The sequence below is a fragment of the Phocoena phocoena genome, chromosome 12, assembly GCF_963924675.1.
Source record: "Phocoena phocoena chromosome 12, mPhoPho1.1, whole genome shotgun sequence".
Classification (NCBI taxonomy): Eukaryota; Metazoa; Chordata; class Mammalia; order Artiodactyla; family Phocoenidae; genus Phocoena; species Phocoena phocoena.
Window position 1 is genome coordinate 83,377,164 of NC_089230.1, and position 17,285 is coordinate 83,394,448.

Below are 17,285 nucleotides of genomic sequence, written 5' to 3' on the forward strand. Positions count from 1 at the left end.
GCAAATTCAAAAAAGTGCTCCTTCAGAACAGAATGGAGATTCCTCAAAAAACTAAAAACAGAACTACCATATAACGTAGCAATCCCACTCCTGCGCATATATCTGGAGAAAACTCTAATTCAAAAGGATACATGCACCCCAATGTTCCTTGCAGCACTATTCACAATAGCCAAGACATGGAAGCAACCTAAATGTCCACTGACAGATGAATGCGCGAAGAAGATGTGGTACATATATACAATGGAATACTACTCAGCTGTAAAAAAGAATGAAATAATGCCATTTGCAGGAACATGGATGGACCTGGAGATGATCATACTAAGTGAAATAAGTCAGACAGAGAAAGACAAATATCATATGATATTACTTATAGGTGGAATCTAAAATAGGACACAAATGAACTTATCTATGAAACACAAACAGACTCACAGACTAGAGAACAGACTTGCGGTTGCCAAGCGGGAGGGGGTTGGGGGAGGGAAGCAGTGGGAGTTTGGGATTTGCAGATGCAAACTAGTATATATAGAACAGATAAACAACAAGGTCCTACTGTATAGCCCAGGGAACTATATTCAAAACAAAAACAAAAAGGTGCTCCTTCCACAGGCAGATACAACCTGCCTCCAGGGAGGAGAGGCCAGATTTCATTTCCCACTCCCCCTAGTAGAATGCTCGTATTCAGGAAAAAGCCTAACCCTGTTAATCACTTAATTTTAAAAAATTACCCATGCCTGGGCCCCATTCAGCACTGGTAAGTTTTAAAGTTCCCTAGGTGATTCTAAGGTACAGCCATGGTTGAAAAGCACCATTTAACTTCTACTTAGACCATGACAGAGCAAGTAGTATTGGATTGACTCTACTGAAAACAACTTACAAAACTGCACAAGATACAGGAGCAACTGTTTCAAGCACTGAAGAACATCAACTAGACATGCAAAGAAGCTGGAAGATGTAACTTACAACCAAGAGATAAAAGAAGTTAGTAGAAGTAGACTCCAAGATAATCTAGGTGTTAGAATTAGCAGGCAAGTACTTTTCTTTCTCTTTTTAAATAATTAATAGACTAGGTTTTTCAGAGCAGTTTTAGGTTTAGAGAAAATTTGATCAGAAAGTATAGGGAGTTCCAATTATACCTCAAGCCCCCAAGTTTCTCCTATTATTTACATCTTGTATTATGGTGATGCATTTGTTATAACTGACGAACCAATATTGATACATTATTATTAACTAAAGTCCATCGTTTACATTAAGGTTCACCCTTGTTGTTGTGAATTGTATGGGCTTTGACAAATGTATAGTGACACGTATCTACCATTACGATATCATAGAGAACAGTTTTACTGCCCTAAAAGTCTCCTATGCTCCACCCACTAGACTCTCTCCCAATCCCCCTGAGCCCCTGGCGACCACTGATTATTTATTTATAGTTTTTCCTTTTCCAGAATGTCACAGAATTGGAATCATATAGTAGGTAATTCTTCAGATTGGCTTCTTTCATTTAGCAGTGATATACTTTTAAGGTTTCTCTATGTCTTTTCATGGTTTGATAGCTTATTTCTTTTTATTACTGAAAAATATTCCATCGTGTAACTACACAACAGTTTGTTTAACCATTCACCTGATGAAGGGCATCTAAGTTTTGGCAATTATAAAAAAAAAGTTGCTGTAAATATCTGAGTGCAGGTTTTTGTGCAGACCTAAGTTTTTAACTAATTTGGGTAAATACCAAAGAGCATGGTAGCTGGATTATTATGTAAGAGTATGTTTAGATTTATATGAAACTGTCAAACTGTCTTCCAAAGTGGTTGCATCATTTTGCATCCCCAACAGCAATGAATGAGAGTTCCTGTTGCTCCACATCTTCACCAATATTTAGTGCTGTCAGTGTTTTCAATTTTAGTCAGCCTCACAGGTGTGCATGGTATCTCACTGTTGCTTTAATTTGCAAATCCCTAATAATGTATAAGTTGGGTATTTTCCTTCCCCCAAGTGAAAGGCTAGAGAGGGCTGGAGCTGGGTCCCCCAGGTCAGCTGGACTCTAGAAAGACAGTGGCTTTCTAGACAGACAAATGGCTATTTTCCCCTCTCCCTGCATGAGGGGATTTCTCTGATTTGAACTATGTGAACCTGGTAGGGTTCCTGGAGCTAAAACTCATAGAAGTGTGGGTGTCCCCTAAGACTGGGCCCTCCTGGAGTTATTAACTCAAGCTTGTTCACACTGAGCCTCCAGAAATTCATCAATTACAGTTTAAGTTTTGCTCTCCTGGTACTGGCTCCTGGTGACTTCTGTTCATGGGTTGGTTTCTGCTTTGGTAAGATGTGATTCTCTGTAACTGGCTAGCCATCTCTCCAGTTTGGGGGTCAGGAGTTTATCCCGTGGCCTCGGTTCTCTAATGGACCTAAAAAGGTGTGTTGATATTTGGTTTGTTCAGCTCTTTTCTTGTTGTTAGAAAGGGAGTGATGAAGTCCAAGCCTCTTAAAGCTGGATCAGAAACCAGAAGTTCAGGCAAGTACTTTCAAGCCATAAGTATAAACTGGCCAATGACTGGGAGAAGCTGGTCATAATGAATGAAGAGATGAGGAACCTTAGCAGAAAAATGAAATGATTAAAAAAAGAAAAGAACCGAAGGCAAATTTTGGAAGTAAAAAGTATATATCTGAAATGAAAATTTTACTAGAGAAGAGTTAGAGCAGATTAGGCACTACAGAAATGAGTTAGTGAATTCAAAGATGGAAGAACAGAAATTATTCACTCTGAAGAGCACAGAGAAAAACTACTAAGAAACAAAATAATATCAAATAGTGTAACATAATTGAAATCAGAGTGCCAGAGAGAGAGAGAGTAGAGGAGAAAACTGGGGCAGAAAAATTCTGTAGTTCTAATGGCTAACATTTTGATAAAAATATCACCCTGCAGATATGAGGATCTCGGCAAATCACGAGATAAATAAACATAAAGATAAATACCAAGAAAATATATAAATATATATTTAGATAAATATAAAGAAAATATATAAACTACAAGCAATATAAAGAGAACTACAACAAGGCACCGTCAGAGTCAAACTGCTTCAAACCAAAGATAAGGAGAAAATTATAACAGCAGATGGAGGGAAACAACAATATAAATGACAACTGATTTCTCATCCGAGATTATGGAGGATGGATGATAAAGGTATGTCTTTAAAATACTGATACAGGAAAAAAAAGTTAATCCAGAATATTGATTAAACAACCGTATCAATCAACTTGACCTTATTTATTTATTTATTTATTTTTGGCTGTGCCATGCACCTTGTGGCATCTTAGTTCCCTAAAAAGGCATTGAACCCAGGCCACTGCAGTGAAAGCACCAAGTCCTAACCACTGGACTGCCAGGGAGTTCCCAACTGTAAATATATATGTTCTCAACACCAGAACACATGAATATATTAAGCAAATACTAACAGATCTGAAGGGAGAAATAGAAAGCGACACAGTAAGTCCCCTACGTATGAACGAGTTCTGTTCCGAGAGTGTGTTCATAAGGCCGATTTGTTTGTAAGTCCAACAAGGTTAGCCTAGGTACCCAACTAACACAATCAGCTATATAGTACTGTACTGTAATAGGTTTATAGTACTTTTCACACAAATACTATATAAAGAACAAACACAAAAAATAAAGAAAACATTTTTGATCTTACAGTACAGTACCGTGAAAAGTACAGTAGTGCAGTCCACCAGTTGGCGCTTCTTAGCAGTACCAGCTACATCACCACTGTTTTTACACTTGCTTCCGGACATCGTACGCTTGAAATAAAGGTACTATGCTACTGTATTCTATACAGTACAGTACAGTAAAATACACAAAAGCACAACCACTTGTAGAGGATGCACGCACGTGACAACACAGCCAGAAACGTGACCTAACTTACGTGACTGGACACGCGAACACGTGTTCGCATCTTTCAAAGTTCACAACTTGAAGATTCGTATGTAGGGGACTTACTGTACTCATTAAAATGCTCTAACATCACTTTTTTTAAACTTACCCTCAAAGTATGGTGCTCTTGTGCTAGTACTAGTCTTAGCTCTTCATGTAGTGTTATAACTTCCAGAAACTGTCCCCATAAAGCCATTAGAAGTGAGCAAAGTTGTGCGAGATTCATATTTATAAGTTCTGCCAGTTCATCAGGATTCTCTATTTTCTGAAATGACAAGGGAAAAAACCTTTACTGCTCTCTGAGAATTACCATAACACACCTATATATATTACTGAGAATACAAAGGCAAATTTTTAGTTTTAAAAAATGGGTGTGTGCGCGCTTGCATATGTGTGTGCGCGCTTGCATGTGTGGTGGAGAGAGACCAACTGACCCATGGCTTTTTTCTATCTGATAGTTATTACAGCACTTTTCGACCATTTAACCAATATTTCAATACCGGAGGTATCTTGTTACTGAAATAACATCATAGTCTAAAGTTACAAATCAGGATTCTATAGAACATGATCAAATTCAAACACTAAAATACTGGGAATTTTAAACACAATGTACAAATCATGATGAAAGTTATAAAAATTTTGAAAGATGATGAAATCTTAAAATCTGATTCTTTTCCCCATCAGCTAAGTAAAGTACTTAAAAGATCCGTACCTCCTCAGAAAGGACTGAGACACTCTCTAAAGTACTGCTTTGCCCTCACACCTGTGCTCCTAGATTTTATTTTGCTTGCGGGAATCCTTTCATAGAGCTGTCGAACACTTCTTTCCTTCTCTTTTCTAACAATTCACTCACCCAGTATTTACTGCGCACATTTTACATGCTAGGGCCTACATTCTACAGACACCAAGATTAAAATGAAAAGTTCCCAGTCTAATGAGGAAAGAAAAGTGGGTAAATGATTACAATATACTATTATGAGTGTTCTAATAGTGGTATTAAATTATCCCCTTTATTTAAATATTCACCTATACTGATGATGGAAGTTAAGAGTACTGAATGAGATGCAGAATCTTCTAAAAGGCATTTGGTCTTCTTGAATTGATAAAATAAGAACTTCTAAACAAAGAATAAAAAGGACTATAAGTCAGAATGATGTTTCTCTTTGGTCAAGCATTTTTATCATGAGGACAGGCTTTTCTTCAATACACTGAGGCAGCAGTCAGTCTTCAGGGAGGTAGTATCTTGATGCAAAAATCTGTCCTTAATTACTAGTAACACTAAGAAATCTACTTTAAATACATACATGGGTGCTGATCTCATTTTCCTACTGTAAAGATGGAAGAAGTCTGCTCAGATTGAAGCTGACAGCCATTCCCACCTACACACCAATGATGGCCTCATTTATGGCTCTGGATCACATCTCCCCGAGCTCTAGATCCAGCATCTACTGGATGACTGTACTTGGACAGTTCAACGTGTCCCAAACTGCACTGCACCCTCCCTTTCTAAAAACAAACAAAACCCCCAAATGTTGCTTATCACATATGACCCTCTTTTTCTCAGTTTGTATTGGCTTCTTTTTGAAGTCTGCAATCCAGCAGGCTTTTCTTCCCCAACCCAAACCAAGCTTCCATTTATCTTCTTAACTAAGAGAACAGTTAAAACAAAAACTCAGCAGCATTAGTAAGAAAGGAAGGGATCGTGTCTTATTCACTTTTGTGACTCTGGTTACCGGTACACAGTAGTCACTCAATAAATACTGGACGAATAAATGAATGAATGAATAAGGAATTATAGGCCTCGGATAAGGAAAATGCTCCCAGAATACAAGGACAAACTCAGAAAACGCTGACAAATTCCAGAATTCTGGAATGGAAGCTAATAGAGTCAACAGATGGAAGTACTGATTCATCAACATACACAGAAATTCTACAGAGGTGTTCTGCCCCAGGAAATGGTTTATAATTGTTATTAGAAATGAAGCTAACAAGTTTCTCATGTCTCCTAAGAACACACAAAAGATTAAGATGTACTATAAAGAAGCTGAAACATGCAGTATTGTTTCAGGAATGAATTTAATGGAGTTAGGAAAAGAAGACTAGAATAAGTATTTGACAGTGATTAAATAGCACTACATAAGGCAAGCAATGCTACACCTAGTATAATCTACACACAAGTAGAACTAATTCTCCTCCAGAGAGCAAGGCTATCTAGATACCTTGTATTTATTAATTGTATTTCTCAGGGATCATGGCACCAAGGTTCTGAGAAAGGACTTTTAGTATTTTCATTATTGGGAAAAGCATCCCTTCGGGTATAAATTACTCCTTTGGTTTATATAACTCTTTACAGTAAGTGTCAAAATATAAACAATTATTTCTTTTTTATATTAAAAAGGAAATCAGAATTAAGTTTGACAAGATCTTTTATATGTATAAATGTAGGAATAATAAGATCTTACATTTATATATTTTTTTCAAATAACATTCATTATTTTGTCCTATTCATAGCACTCACTGACCTTGTTTGATTATAAAATGGTGCTTATTTTAATAGACTTGGAAATGGGGGAAAGCAAAAAAGAAAAAAATAAAGTTTAGTTTATAGTCTTCAATTTTTTTCAGTTATAGAGAGGAAAAAACCAGAATCATATATAGCTTTATGCCATTTTCACTGGATAACACAGTATGAGCATTTCCCTACATCATCAAACATTTGTTGAAAGCAACATTTTTAAGGCTGTACAACTTTTTTAGATTATGAGTGTCCCATGATTTCTTTAACCATTGTCCTACTGTTGGGGATTTATTTAGGTTAATGTTTTACAATATTATAAGTTACACTACATATGAATTTCTGTTTATTTGGTATAAATTGAGAAGAAATACTCTTTTTGGCTTTGGATACATACTGCCAAACTAATCTCTGAGAAAGATCTACGAGGTACGAGAATCTGTATCTCAGCGCATCTCAGTAAGCATTACGTTGCTATTAAAAAAATCACAGCTAGGGCTTCCCTGGTGGCGCAGTGGTTGAGAGCCCGCCTGCCGATGCAGGGGACACGGGTTCGTGCCCCGGTACGGGAAGATCCCACATGCCGCGGAGCGGCTGGGCCCGTGGGCCATGGCCGCTGAGCCTGTGCCCCGCAACGGGAGAGGCCACAAGAGTGGGAGGTGCGCGTACCGCAAGAAAAAAAAAAAAAAAAAAAAAAAATCACAGCTAGGTTAAAAATGATGTCAGAATATTTAAATTTTGGGTTCTTTGATAATTAGATTAAATCTTTTTCATATACTTATTAGCAGTTTTTGTAATTTGGTGTCTAACCTATATTAATATGAAAAATGGGGAATAGCAGGTTTCCTTAACGATTTGTAAGACCTCTTTGTAAGACCTCTTATTTTTCCACCTCTTGTGTATTCTATATGCTGTCAAAGTTTACCATGGTTTACGTTAAATTTTATGACGTCCATTTAAATGCTGAAATTAAATACGAGTACATAAAAATTTATTAGTAATATCTGAATACATATAATTTTTTAACAGTACAGATGGATATAAAGAATAAAACTTTTCCTTCACAGCCCCATCCTTCACGCTATTGTTTTTTTTGTTGTTGTTTTTGCGGTACGCGGGCCTCTCACTGTTGTGGCCCCTCCCGCTGCGGAGCGCAGACTCCGGACGCGCAGGCTCAGCGGCCACGGCTCATGGGCCCAGCCGCTCCGCGGCATGTGGGATCTTCCCGGACCGAGGCACGAACCCATGTCCGCTGCATTGGCAGGCAGACTCTCAACCACTGCGCCACGAGGGAAGCCCTGTTTTCTGTATTTTTGTTAAGTTTGAAATGTATATGTATGTGTGTATACATATCGTTTCAAGTATTTTATATGTAATCTAATCACACAAATATGATCAAATACATAGAGCTTTTATTATCATATAAAAATCATACTCATATTTTTCCAACTTATTTTTTCTTTTTTTTCTTTTAAAGATTTTTGACATGGACCATTTTTTAAAAAGTCTTTATTGAATTTGTTACAGCGTTGTTTCTGTTTTACATTTTGGTTCTTTGGCCCTGAGGCATGTAGGATCTTAGGTCCCGGATCAGGGATCCTACAGAACACCCTGTATTGGAAGGCGAAGTCTTAACCACTGGACTGCCAGGGAAGTCCCTATTTTTTCAATTAATATATCCTAGAGAGCTTTTCAGCATGAAAACAGTACCTTGCATCATAGATGAACACATATATCTTAAATTAAAGAATCCATGTCAATGCATAGAGACTTGCCTAATCCTTTCAAATGGCTACATGGGAACTGATAATTCTTTATGTCTGTTGAGATGTATTAGCACTTCTGCGGGACAGAGTCCTAAAGAAAAACTGTTTTGTGGCAGAGCATGTGTTTTTAATAGATGTTTTCAGAATAGACTGATGAAGTGACCTAAAAAATGTACCAGTTTCTACCCTCACCAACAGCATAGGCAGATACTAGTTTCCCTACACCCTTATCAACAATGCAGATTAGCAGTCACTTTCATTTTTGCAAATTTCATGGTCAAAAACCCCTTTTATTGTTTAAATATGCATTTCCCTGGTTTTCAGTAAGACTTAATGTCACCTATGTAGCTAACTTGTTCTACTAAGAACTGCATTTTGTACATTGCCTCTATGCATATCCCTTTTTCCTGGGGGGTGTTTTGAAACTGACGCATAGGACCTCTTTATATATTGTGAGTATTAATCATTTGCCACTTTTAAGTACTGCAAATATTTTCTTCCAGTTTATTGCTTCCTTTCAACTTTATTTATATTTTATTTTGTTTTAAAGAAGTTTCAAATCATCAATACCTTATTTTGTCTTTTATACCATGACTCTGAAAAAGTTATTTCATATCCTAAGATCAGATTGTTTATATATACATGTATATGTAAATTTATCTTCCAAATTTTTCTGGACATTTAACTCTTCAAGTCCATTTAGAATTTTCTTCTACGGTATGGTATTTTACCACACTATTTATGTAAGCCGATATTTTATCATATATTCAATTCTTAAACATATTTAGTGACTGTTTCAGTGCTATTTAGTTTCATTGATTTGTCTTTCTAGTCTTTTAGAGAAGTCCTACTCTATTTCCATAACTGTAGTTTTATATATATATATGTTAGCATCCACTTGGGCAAGTCCCTCTATATTATTATTATTCAAAAGTTTTTCTTAGTCATCCTTACCTTTCTTTAAGTGATCTTTAACATAAGTTTAAAGTTTCCAACAGGATTTTGATATAGACGCATTAATATTATTAACTTGAGAAAAACTGGATCTTTCAGAGATTGTTCACCTTTCTGTCTGGGAGTATCATAAATGTTTATTCATCCAAATTTCCTTTAATATGTCAGTGAAACACTGTGGATTTTTTTCCCATATTAATCACAAACATCTTATTAAGATTATTTCTAAGCGTATATAATTCTTTGGGGCAACTATTATAATGACCTTAGTGCTCCTGCCTATGTATAATTTTACAAGGAGAAGGTAAATACCTTTTCCAAAGGAGTCAAGTCCTCATTTAAATTTACATACAGAAATACAACCCGAAGTCAATATATTTTTGTTTGATTCATGTCTCCGATTTCTTCCATTAACGTAGCTAAACAAGAGTGAAATACATAGGGATCCTAAAATAGTCAAAACAGTTCCATGGGGAAGAAAAAGAAAAAATAAAAATCTATTCAATTTAATTGCAAGAATGAACTAATGGAAAAATGGTCTGAGACAAACTGATCTCTTGAAATAAAACAAACTTTCATTTCTAAACAATATCACTTTACAAAAATATGTAAGTTTAAATAATGCTTAAAAAAATTTTTCCAGAAATTCTTTGAGTGAACTAATAAGAGAAAAAGGACACTTCTGATCAGTTAATTGTCTTTGCTATTTCATTTATATGCACAATAATATACATTTTAAAGTTAATTTAACTTCACGTTCAAGTCAAATGTTGTTTGATCAACTGTGTTTCTACCTAGATCAACAATTTTATCTTTGCATTTTAGAAAGGATAAATAATTAATATTTTGTTCAATAAAATACTTAGAAAACAGAATCCACTCAAATAACTTGGTAACGTGAATTTTAAAAATGCAAGTACCTTGACTTCTTCACATAATTCAGTAAGTCGCGCTTCCACATCCATTTCCTCTGAAAGGAGTAAAGAGTAATTGGAGGAAGTATCTCAATGTTAGATCTGTAAACTGTTTTTGAAATTATAGAAATAAATTAAATTACCTTTAAAAAACCAGAAGGTTGCAAAATATCGGACTATATTAAACGAGTTAAATTTCAATGTAATATATTTTTCTAAACACATTAATCATGCAGGTAATGTGATAATTAGTAAATTCTATGTTCTGATTACAGGCATACCTCGAAAATATTGCAGTTCGGTTCCAGACCACTGCAAAAGAGTGAAAACTGCAATAAAGCTAATTACATGAATTTTCTCGTTTCCCAGTGCATATAAAAGTTACATTTATACTATACTGTAGTCTATTAAGTGTGCAATAGCATTATGTCTAAAAAACAATGTACATACCTTAATTTAAAAATATTTTATTGCTAAAAAAATGCCAACTATTATCTGAGCCTTCAGTGAATTGTACTCTTTTTGCAATAGTAACATAAAAAATCACAGATCACCATAATAAAATAATGATAATAATGAAAAAGCTTGAAATATTGAGAGAACTACCAAAATGTGATACAGAGACACAAAGTGAGCAAATGCTGTTGGGAAAAATGCTGCCAACAGACTTGCTTGCCATAGGGTTGCCATAAATCTTCAATTTGTGGAAAACACAGCATCTGTGAAGTGCAATAAAGTGAGGTATGCCTGTATTAAGTAGTGGGTTTCTGTTCTCATAAGAGGCTAACACTGTCAAGGAACTACTGACTATATACCTCGAGTAACTTACACAACTGCACCACAGAAAAGATAAAACGTACAACTAAGGTTTTATTGCACTTCACATATTATAAATTCCAGTGATCTTAGTATTTTGTATTACATATGTACATGCTTCACTTTTTACAAAAGCTCCGCTTTTTACAGTAGCTATAGTTCAAGTCAAAATAATTTTTATAACCAAAACATATATAAAGCATGCCTAGAATATAAGCTGTTTAATGAAAATGAATGACAAAATCCTTTCCGACAAAAAGTAAGTTTCTATTTTAGTTTAATAAATTCAGTTGTCTATCAGACAGTCTAAAACCGAGGCAATTTTTTCCCATATAATCCTGACTTATTTAATGTATGTTACAACCATTTACAAAGGGGGGGTGCAGATTAATTTACAATCAAAATGGTAATATTTACAAAGGAGTACAGAAACTAACAGAATAGAAGACTTATTACTTTTTGCAGGGAATACATTTCGCTAAAGCCTGAAATATCATGTTTAGATATACTCAGTTTTTCTTCAGAAATCAAACTAAAATGAGTTCTCCTAAGAGAACGCTAACAGCATAGCGTCAGCACACTACATTCCATAAGCGTGTTGCTGTAAGGAAGTTTAACTGATCGCTCTCACACAAAAGCAAGAATACATTCTGTGACATCCTTGAATTCATCAGCTCACTGTCTCGTAAGGTATACTGAATGTTTACTAGTTGATAAAAAGAATGATAAACATTTAAATTTGATAAAATAAGCAGTTACACTGATGTGCTGAAAACAACCAAGCTATGATGGGAACAGCAAACACTCTGTTGGTAACTAAAACCAGGAGGACACACAAATGTTTTGGAATTCACAAAATATATAAATAACCCACTGATAACCAAAGAAATCTGCTGAGATTTCAAAAATCATTTCACCGTCAGGTAAATCAGTGGCTTCTAATGTTAGGTTTTCCAAAAAAAAAGAAAAAATCTGGCAGACCCTGTATTAAAATCATAACTTCCATATGCCAACATCATCATATGTTTTCACATCACTCATGATGTTTTCCTTTGATAGAAGAAAATCAGCAAAATTGGTCTTAGTAGGTTACATATCCTATGAATTTTTAAAAAATGAAAATAAACTTTTTAGAGTTTTGATACATTTTTCTCATCTTTACATACAAGAGCCTAAGTGCAGAAACTGGTCCATTTGCATTATGGCTCGTGAGAGCTACTTCAATGCAAACACCTTCAGGGATGCTTAAATGCAAAACTTAACTTCAAAACCTTTGAGATGAAATGATTTCAACATCATTTAGGATTTTAACTAAGTTTAATTAATTTTTCCTTTAAAAATGCCTATATATCTATTTATACAACTGTATAGAAATGTATACAGGTTATCTTCTTACAAGTTTTCTTTTCGGCAGCGTCATGCGGTGTGATCTCAGTTCCCCAACCAGGGACTGAACCCAGGCCGTGGCAGCGAAAGTCTGGAATCCTAACCACTAGGCCACCAGGGAGCTCTCTACACACTTTGTTTTACCTTGGCTCCTCCTGCTAATTGAAGGTGGCAGCTTAGAACACATCCTTCCATATTTTCAAATATATACATATATGAGATCTGGAGTCACTGCTTTCCAAAAATGGGTGTATTTTACAAACGTGCTGAGATTTGCTTTTTTTCTCTCAGCACTACTCCATGTAAATGGGATATGCAGCCCTAAAGCACTTTTTTCAAATGGCTGCATAATATCCCTTGGTGTGGGTACCTCAAAGTCCATTCTTTGCTGAATGATGGACATTTATTTTTGTTTTCAGTGTTTTGCCACTAAGAATACTGTGATCAACGTGCGTGCACATATACCGTTACATACGAGTACTCCTTTCCGTGCTACAGATGAACAAAAATGGAGTTGCTAGGTCGAAAGGTAAATGTATCTTAAATTTATCTTCTAAATCTATCCACCCCCTCATCTCCTCATTCATTCAACAGATATTCATAGCATAGTTCAGATAATACCAATACACTGCTAGGAGTTAAGGATGAAAGATATCTCAAAAAAAGTGTTATTAACTAACTTCACTTTGTTTTAGTTTTGAATCAAGTCTTTTCCCACTCAACCAAATACTGGGCCCTTCTTTATATAGGCCTTATTATATGAGCAGCGTTTTTAAAAATTATTTAGCATGCTCACATCTAAATTGATAGGCTGACAATACAATAGTTAATGAGAAGTATATTTTTATTGCTAAAAAGACCACTAAAACATGTCATAAACGACCATAATTTCACACCATAATTCTTTAATTTTATAGTTAAGTTACTTAATGAGAATATAAAATTATATTCTAAAATAATGATCATAAATAAATCTTCAACCTTTCTTTTTTCCTTCCTGATAACAAGATAAGTTTCTCACTTCACAGTTTTAGTGAAAACTGACACAATTTAAGTATTTCTGGGCTAGTTTTCATTTGAGAAATGTGGAGAAAGATTTTGGCTCCTTAAATTTCCTTTTGTCCATACTTCTGAAAACTGAGAAACAAATGCTGTGATTTAATTTTATTTTTTATTTCTACAGCTTTTAGTAACTTTTAAAAAATGTAATAGTGATGGTCTATTCAACACCAAGTAAAAACTTTCAGTATACTTATGGAAAGATAATAAATTAAGTACTATTGCTATTCAAGAACAAAAGTCTATAACATATAAGGAAATATATCAATAAAATAATGAGATCACAATATTTCCTTTCAAATGTGTAACATATCTGGATAGTGGCGACTTGATATTACTGTATTTTGCTTTTTAAACTTAGAACAATAAAAAATAAATACAAATTGACTCAAAAAACAAAGCCAGATACTAAAGATGCTTCTCTCTTTACTTCTGTAATGCATGAAATTAGCTTCAGTTTTTAAACCACATTTTATTACCCTTAGCCCTACCAAAGACAAACTGACTTTGAACAAATTTAAGGCATTACCATTAAACCAACAAATTCTGGTAATGAACATGGTTTCCAAAAAGTGCTCTTTGTAGGAACTCTAAAATGAATATGTCAAAAGCCAAAGAAATCTTTGCATTTAACATTTCCAGTTTTAAATAAAAACTTCAATATTAAAATTAATTACAAATTAACCAAAGCTTATCTACAAACCAAACTGATTCTAATAGTAAGTTCTTACATAAGGGTGGTAGGAACATACAATATTAAGAAATACATATTTATGAAATTTGACACTAATTTAAAGCAAAGTTTCCTGCTAATTAAAAGGGATTATTTACTTAACCTATTTGTAAACGTACCTAGACAGGTGTCTTTCTGGGTTGGTGGCTGTTTTCTTCTGAGAAGGCGCTCATAAAGGACCTGCATGTTGGCCTTGGCTAGTTATAAGGATTGCACACAGCACTAGTTACTATACTCCTTTTACAATAAAATTTATTAGAATTTTCCAATTTGTTATTAATAGTTTTAGTATTGATGTGATAGTGCAGTTAGATTAGAACACTAAAGCAAAATCTTTCAGTTAGTTAATTAGCTTATTAGAATTACAAATGATGTACATTCACGTTTATGTTACTTTGTGCTTTTTTCTATTTAAGTGTATGTGCCACTCAACATTTCATAATCCAATATTATTTTTATGTTTTAGTTTCTTAAACTGAGAACTTTAGAGTTGGCAGGGGTCTCAGAGATCAGCGAGGTCAACCCCCTGCCTTTACAAGTGTAGAGACCGGGGCCCCCAAAGGTTACATGACTTGGTAAAGCCTAGATTCCAGAATCCCTGACACCCATTTTCAGTAAGAGTTCCTTGCACCAAACCAATATTTAACTGTATGTCATCAAAAAAATGTACATCATTCATCTATGAGAAAAGAAAAAGACACAAGCAGAACAGAATTCAAGGCATTATTTTTAAAAAGGGAATAGAGCTTAGATACACTCCTCACACACCATGGTGGAATTTAAGACTTTTAAATATATACATATTTGAAAACTCAAGAAAAGTGCTAAATAGTAGAAGGAAATAGAATACATCCTCTAATCAAGAACTACTTTACAAACTTACTAAAACTGGTGAATATAATGATGTTTAGTCAACAGTGTTCTACAGAAATATTATCTAGTGCCTACAATCTAATTTTGCTAGGATAAAAATAAACAATGTTAATAGTTCAGAATATGCAATAGTTTTTTTTGAATAGTTAACATTTTTAGATGTTTTCCTAGAATATGCATTCAAGAATAAACTAAAATTCACAATAAATAGAAAATATAAATAATGAAAAGTTTAAGAATAACACAAAGTATCACTGATAAATATTTACTGAAGATGAATCTTGAATTTAAAAATCCCTAGGAAACTACTATAAAGTGTGTGCTGATGTCTATGTACTTTTCAATTATCAACAAAAACTGTATTGTGCTATTTCATTCATTCATCCATTCAACAAACATATTTTGAGTAAACACCATGTGTAAGGTACTAATAATTTTATTCTACCGCTATTATTTACTTATTTGAAACTGAAGTCTAGGGGTTTGCTTTAGAATTTTATTTTCTGATAAAATATTTTAAGCAAATAATTTGGAATAAAATTGATATTCATTTAGTAACTGACTCCTGAAATTAAACATAAGGGCTCTTTTAATTATGATATTTTCTACATTATATTCATAAGCCCAAAGTAATACATATGTGCCATAAAAGCCATCCTTACCCCAAAGTTAAAAATCTTATAAATAAATGAATTATCATACTGAAGCTAGATAAATTAGTGCTAATACTGTCTAAGCTATTTGAAATAAATCTTTGCCTTTGAAAAGAGACGCTTGTTTCCTTTAAACATTATTTCCTTTTGTACAGAAATATTTTTTTATAAGTTAAAATGTGGTTCAAGTGTTTTTCCATTCGGAAACATTACACGTTAAAACTCTGAAAATTCCGTGCACGCAGCACGGACAGGCCCACCTCAGACAGGGCTCTCTGTACTAACCCGCAAGAACCCCACCCAGCTGTGGGAGTCTCTCCTGTCTCTCTCAGTGCTGAACTGACTCCTTATTAAGGGAAAGGGGATGTCAAAGCTCTTCAAAGACCTAGAAGAGGCCTGCTCTTTCCTCAGCACTTTGCTCAGCCCGGAGGAATTCCTCCGTTAACCAGTTTTCCTTGTGGAGCTTCCTCACGCCGTCTGCTTTCTGGATGCCCTCCTCTTCCCTTCCTGATGCATTCAGCACATCTGGACCCCTTCAATCCTCCTGCCCTTAGAATGGAAACCAGTTTGCATAAACAGTCCCAGTTACTTACAGGTAGTAAGTGACAGCAATGGTGCACACATGCACATGCAGTGCTGAGCACTACACGATGATGCCTCCACGAATTCAGCATCCAAACTACTAATAGATTCTCCTATAGAAATGCCATTCCACGTGGTTTCTGTGTCACACCACTACTTTTCAGTAACATGGTATCGCCCTTCATTAACATTATGGTTTAATAGTTTTGTGGTCTGACCATTAAACCTAAGTTAACCAAAATGTATCATATAATTCTCCTAAGAAAATGTGTTTGAATCCCAAAGAACCAAATTAAAAAATACATGAAGCATAATTTTTCCATTAATTGAGGATTAGTGATAGCTTAAATTAGTTCTATTCTACAAACAATTCTTTCATTTTCAAAAAAGAACATTTTTTAAAGTTTACATTTGAGGCAGTGGTCTCTTAAAGGATTTTCCTAAGGGAAATAGAAGATTCTAAGTACATGGAACAGCAAGGAAAAAGAATATTCCAGAGAATAGTAATCAAAAGGTTTCCGTACTACCATTTTTGACTTGAGGAAGAATACATGAGCAAGAAAGAACAAACATTTTCCTACTGCTTGTAAAACTGGGGAAACATTGGGATCCTTGAATTAAGCATTCTAAATAGTCAACTGAATGACATTTGTTTCTAGTCAAGTCAGGAAAAGTGTGCACTCAACTGACTGATAATGAAATTAATCCAACCCGTGGGAGCACCTGCTGACAGGCAGTGGTACAACAGCCAGCCTGTTCTCACAGCTGAACTTCACTGAGGTACAGATCACTTTCTTACAATTCTTTTGTATCTCAAGATAGGCCGTTATAAAAACGGGCTAATTAGTCTCAAACCCAAGAATTATTTTCAGTAACTATTTTTGATAGTGCATCAATATTGTTAAAAGACAGATCCTTGAGGAACAAAGAAATAAATAAGAACAGTGATTAATTTCAGTAAAATTTAAAAAGTAATTTCTGATTTATTCAAGTATGTAATGATGAAAATAATTTATTCTAAAGAGAATTAAAATGTGCTTTTTATGATGAGCTATTAGCTGATATTTGAAAGTAAAAGCTTATAAAACTTTCATAAAATGTCTGAATAAAAA

General features: G+C 34.6%; 1 protein-coding gene across 1 annotated transcript in view; it reads right to left on the bottom strand.

Annotated features, from left to right (window-relative positions):
* The window catches only part of FAM135A (family with sequence similarity 135 member A), a 106,300-nt gene that overhangs the window by 39,311 nt on the left and 49,704 nt on the right, over window positions 1–17,285 (bottom strand). The window contains exons 8-10 of the mRNA XM_065888666.1: window positions 14,185–14,262; window positions 10,078–10,127; window positions 4,032–4,187 (exon numbers count right to left, since the gene is read on the bottom strand). Of these exons, the coding sequence (XP_065744738.1) occupies window positions 4,032–4,187; window positions 10,078–10,127; window positions 14,185–14,262 (284 nt within the window). The remainder of the gene's footprint in view (window positions 1–4,031; window positions 4,188–10,077; window positions 10,128–14,184; window positions 14,263–17,285) is intronic.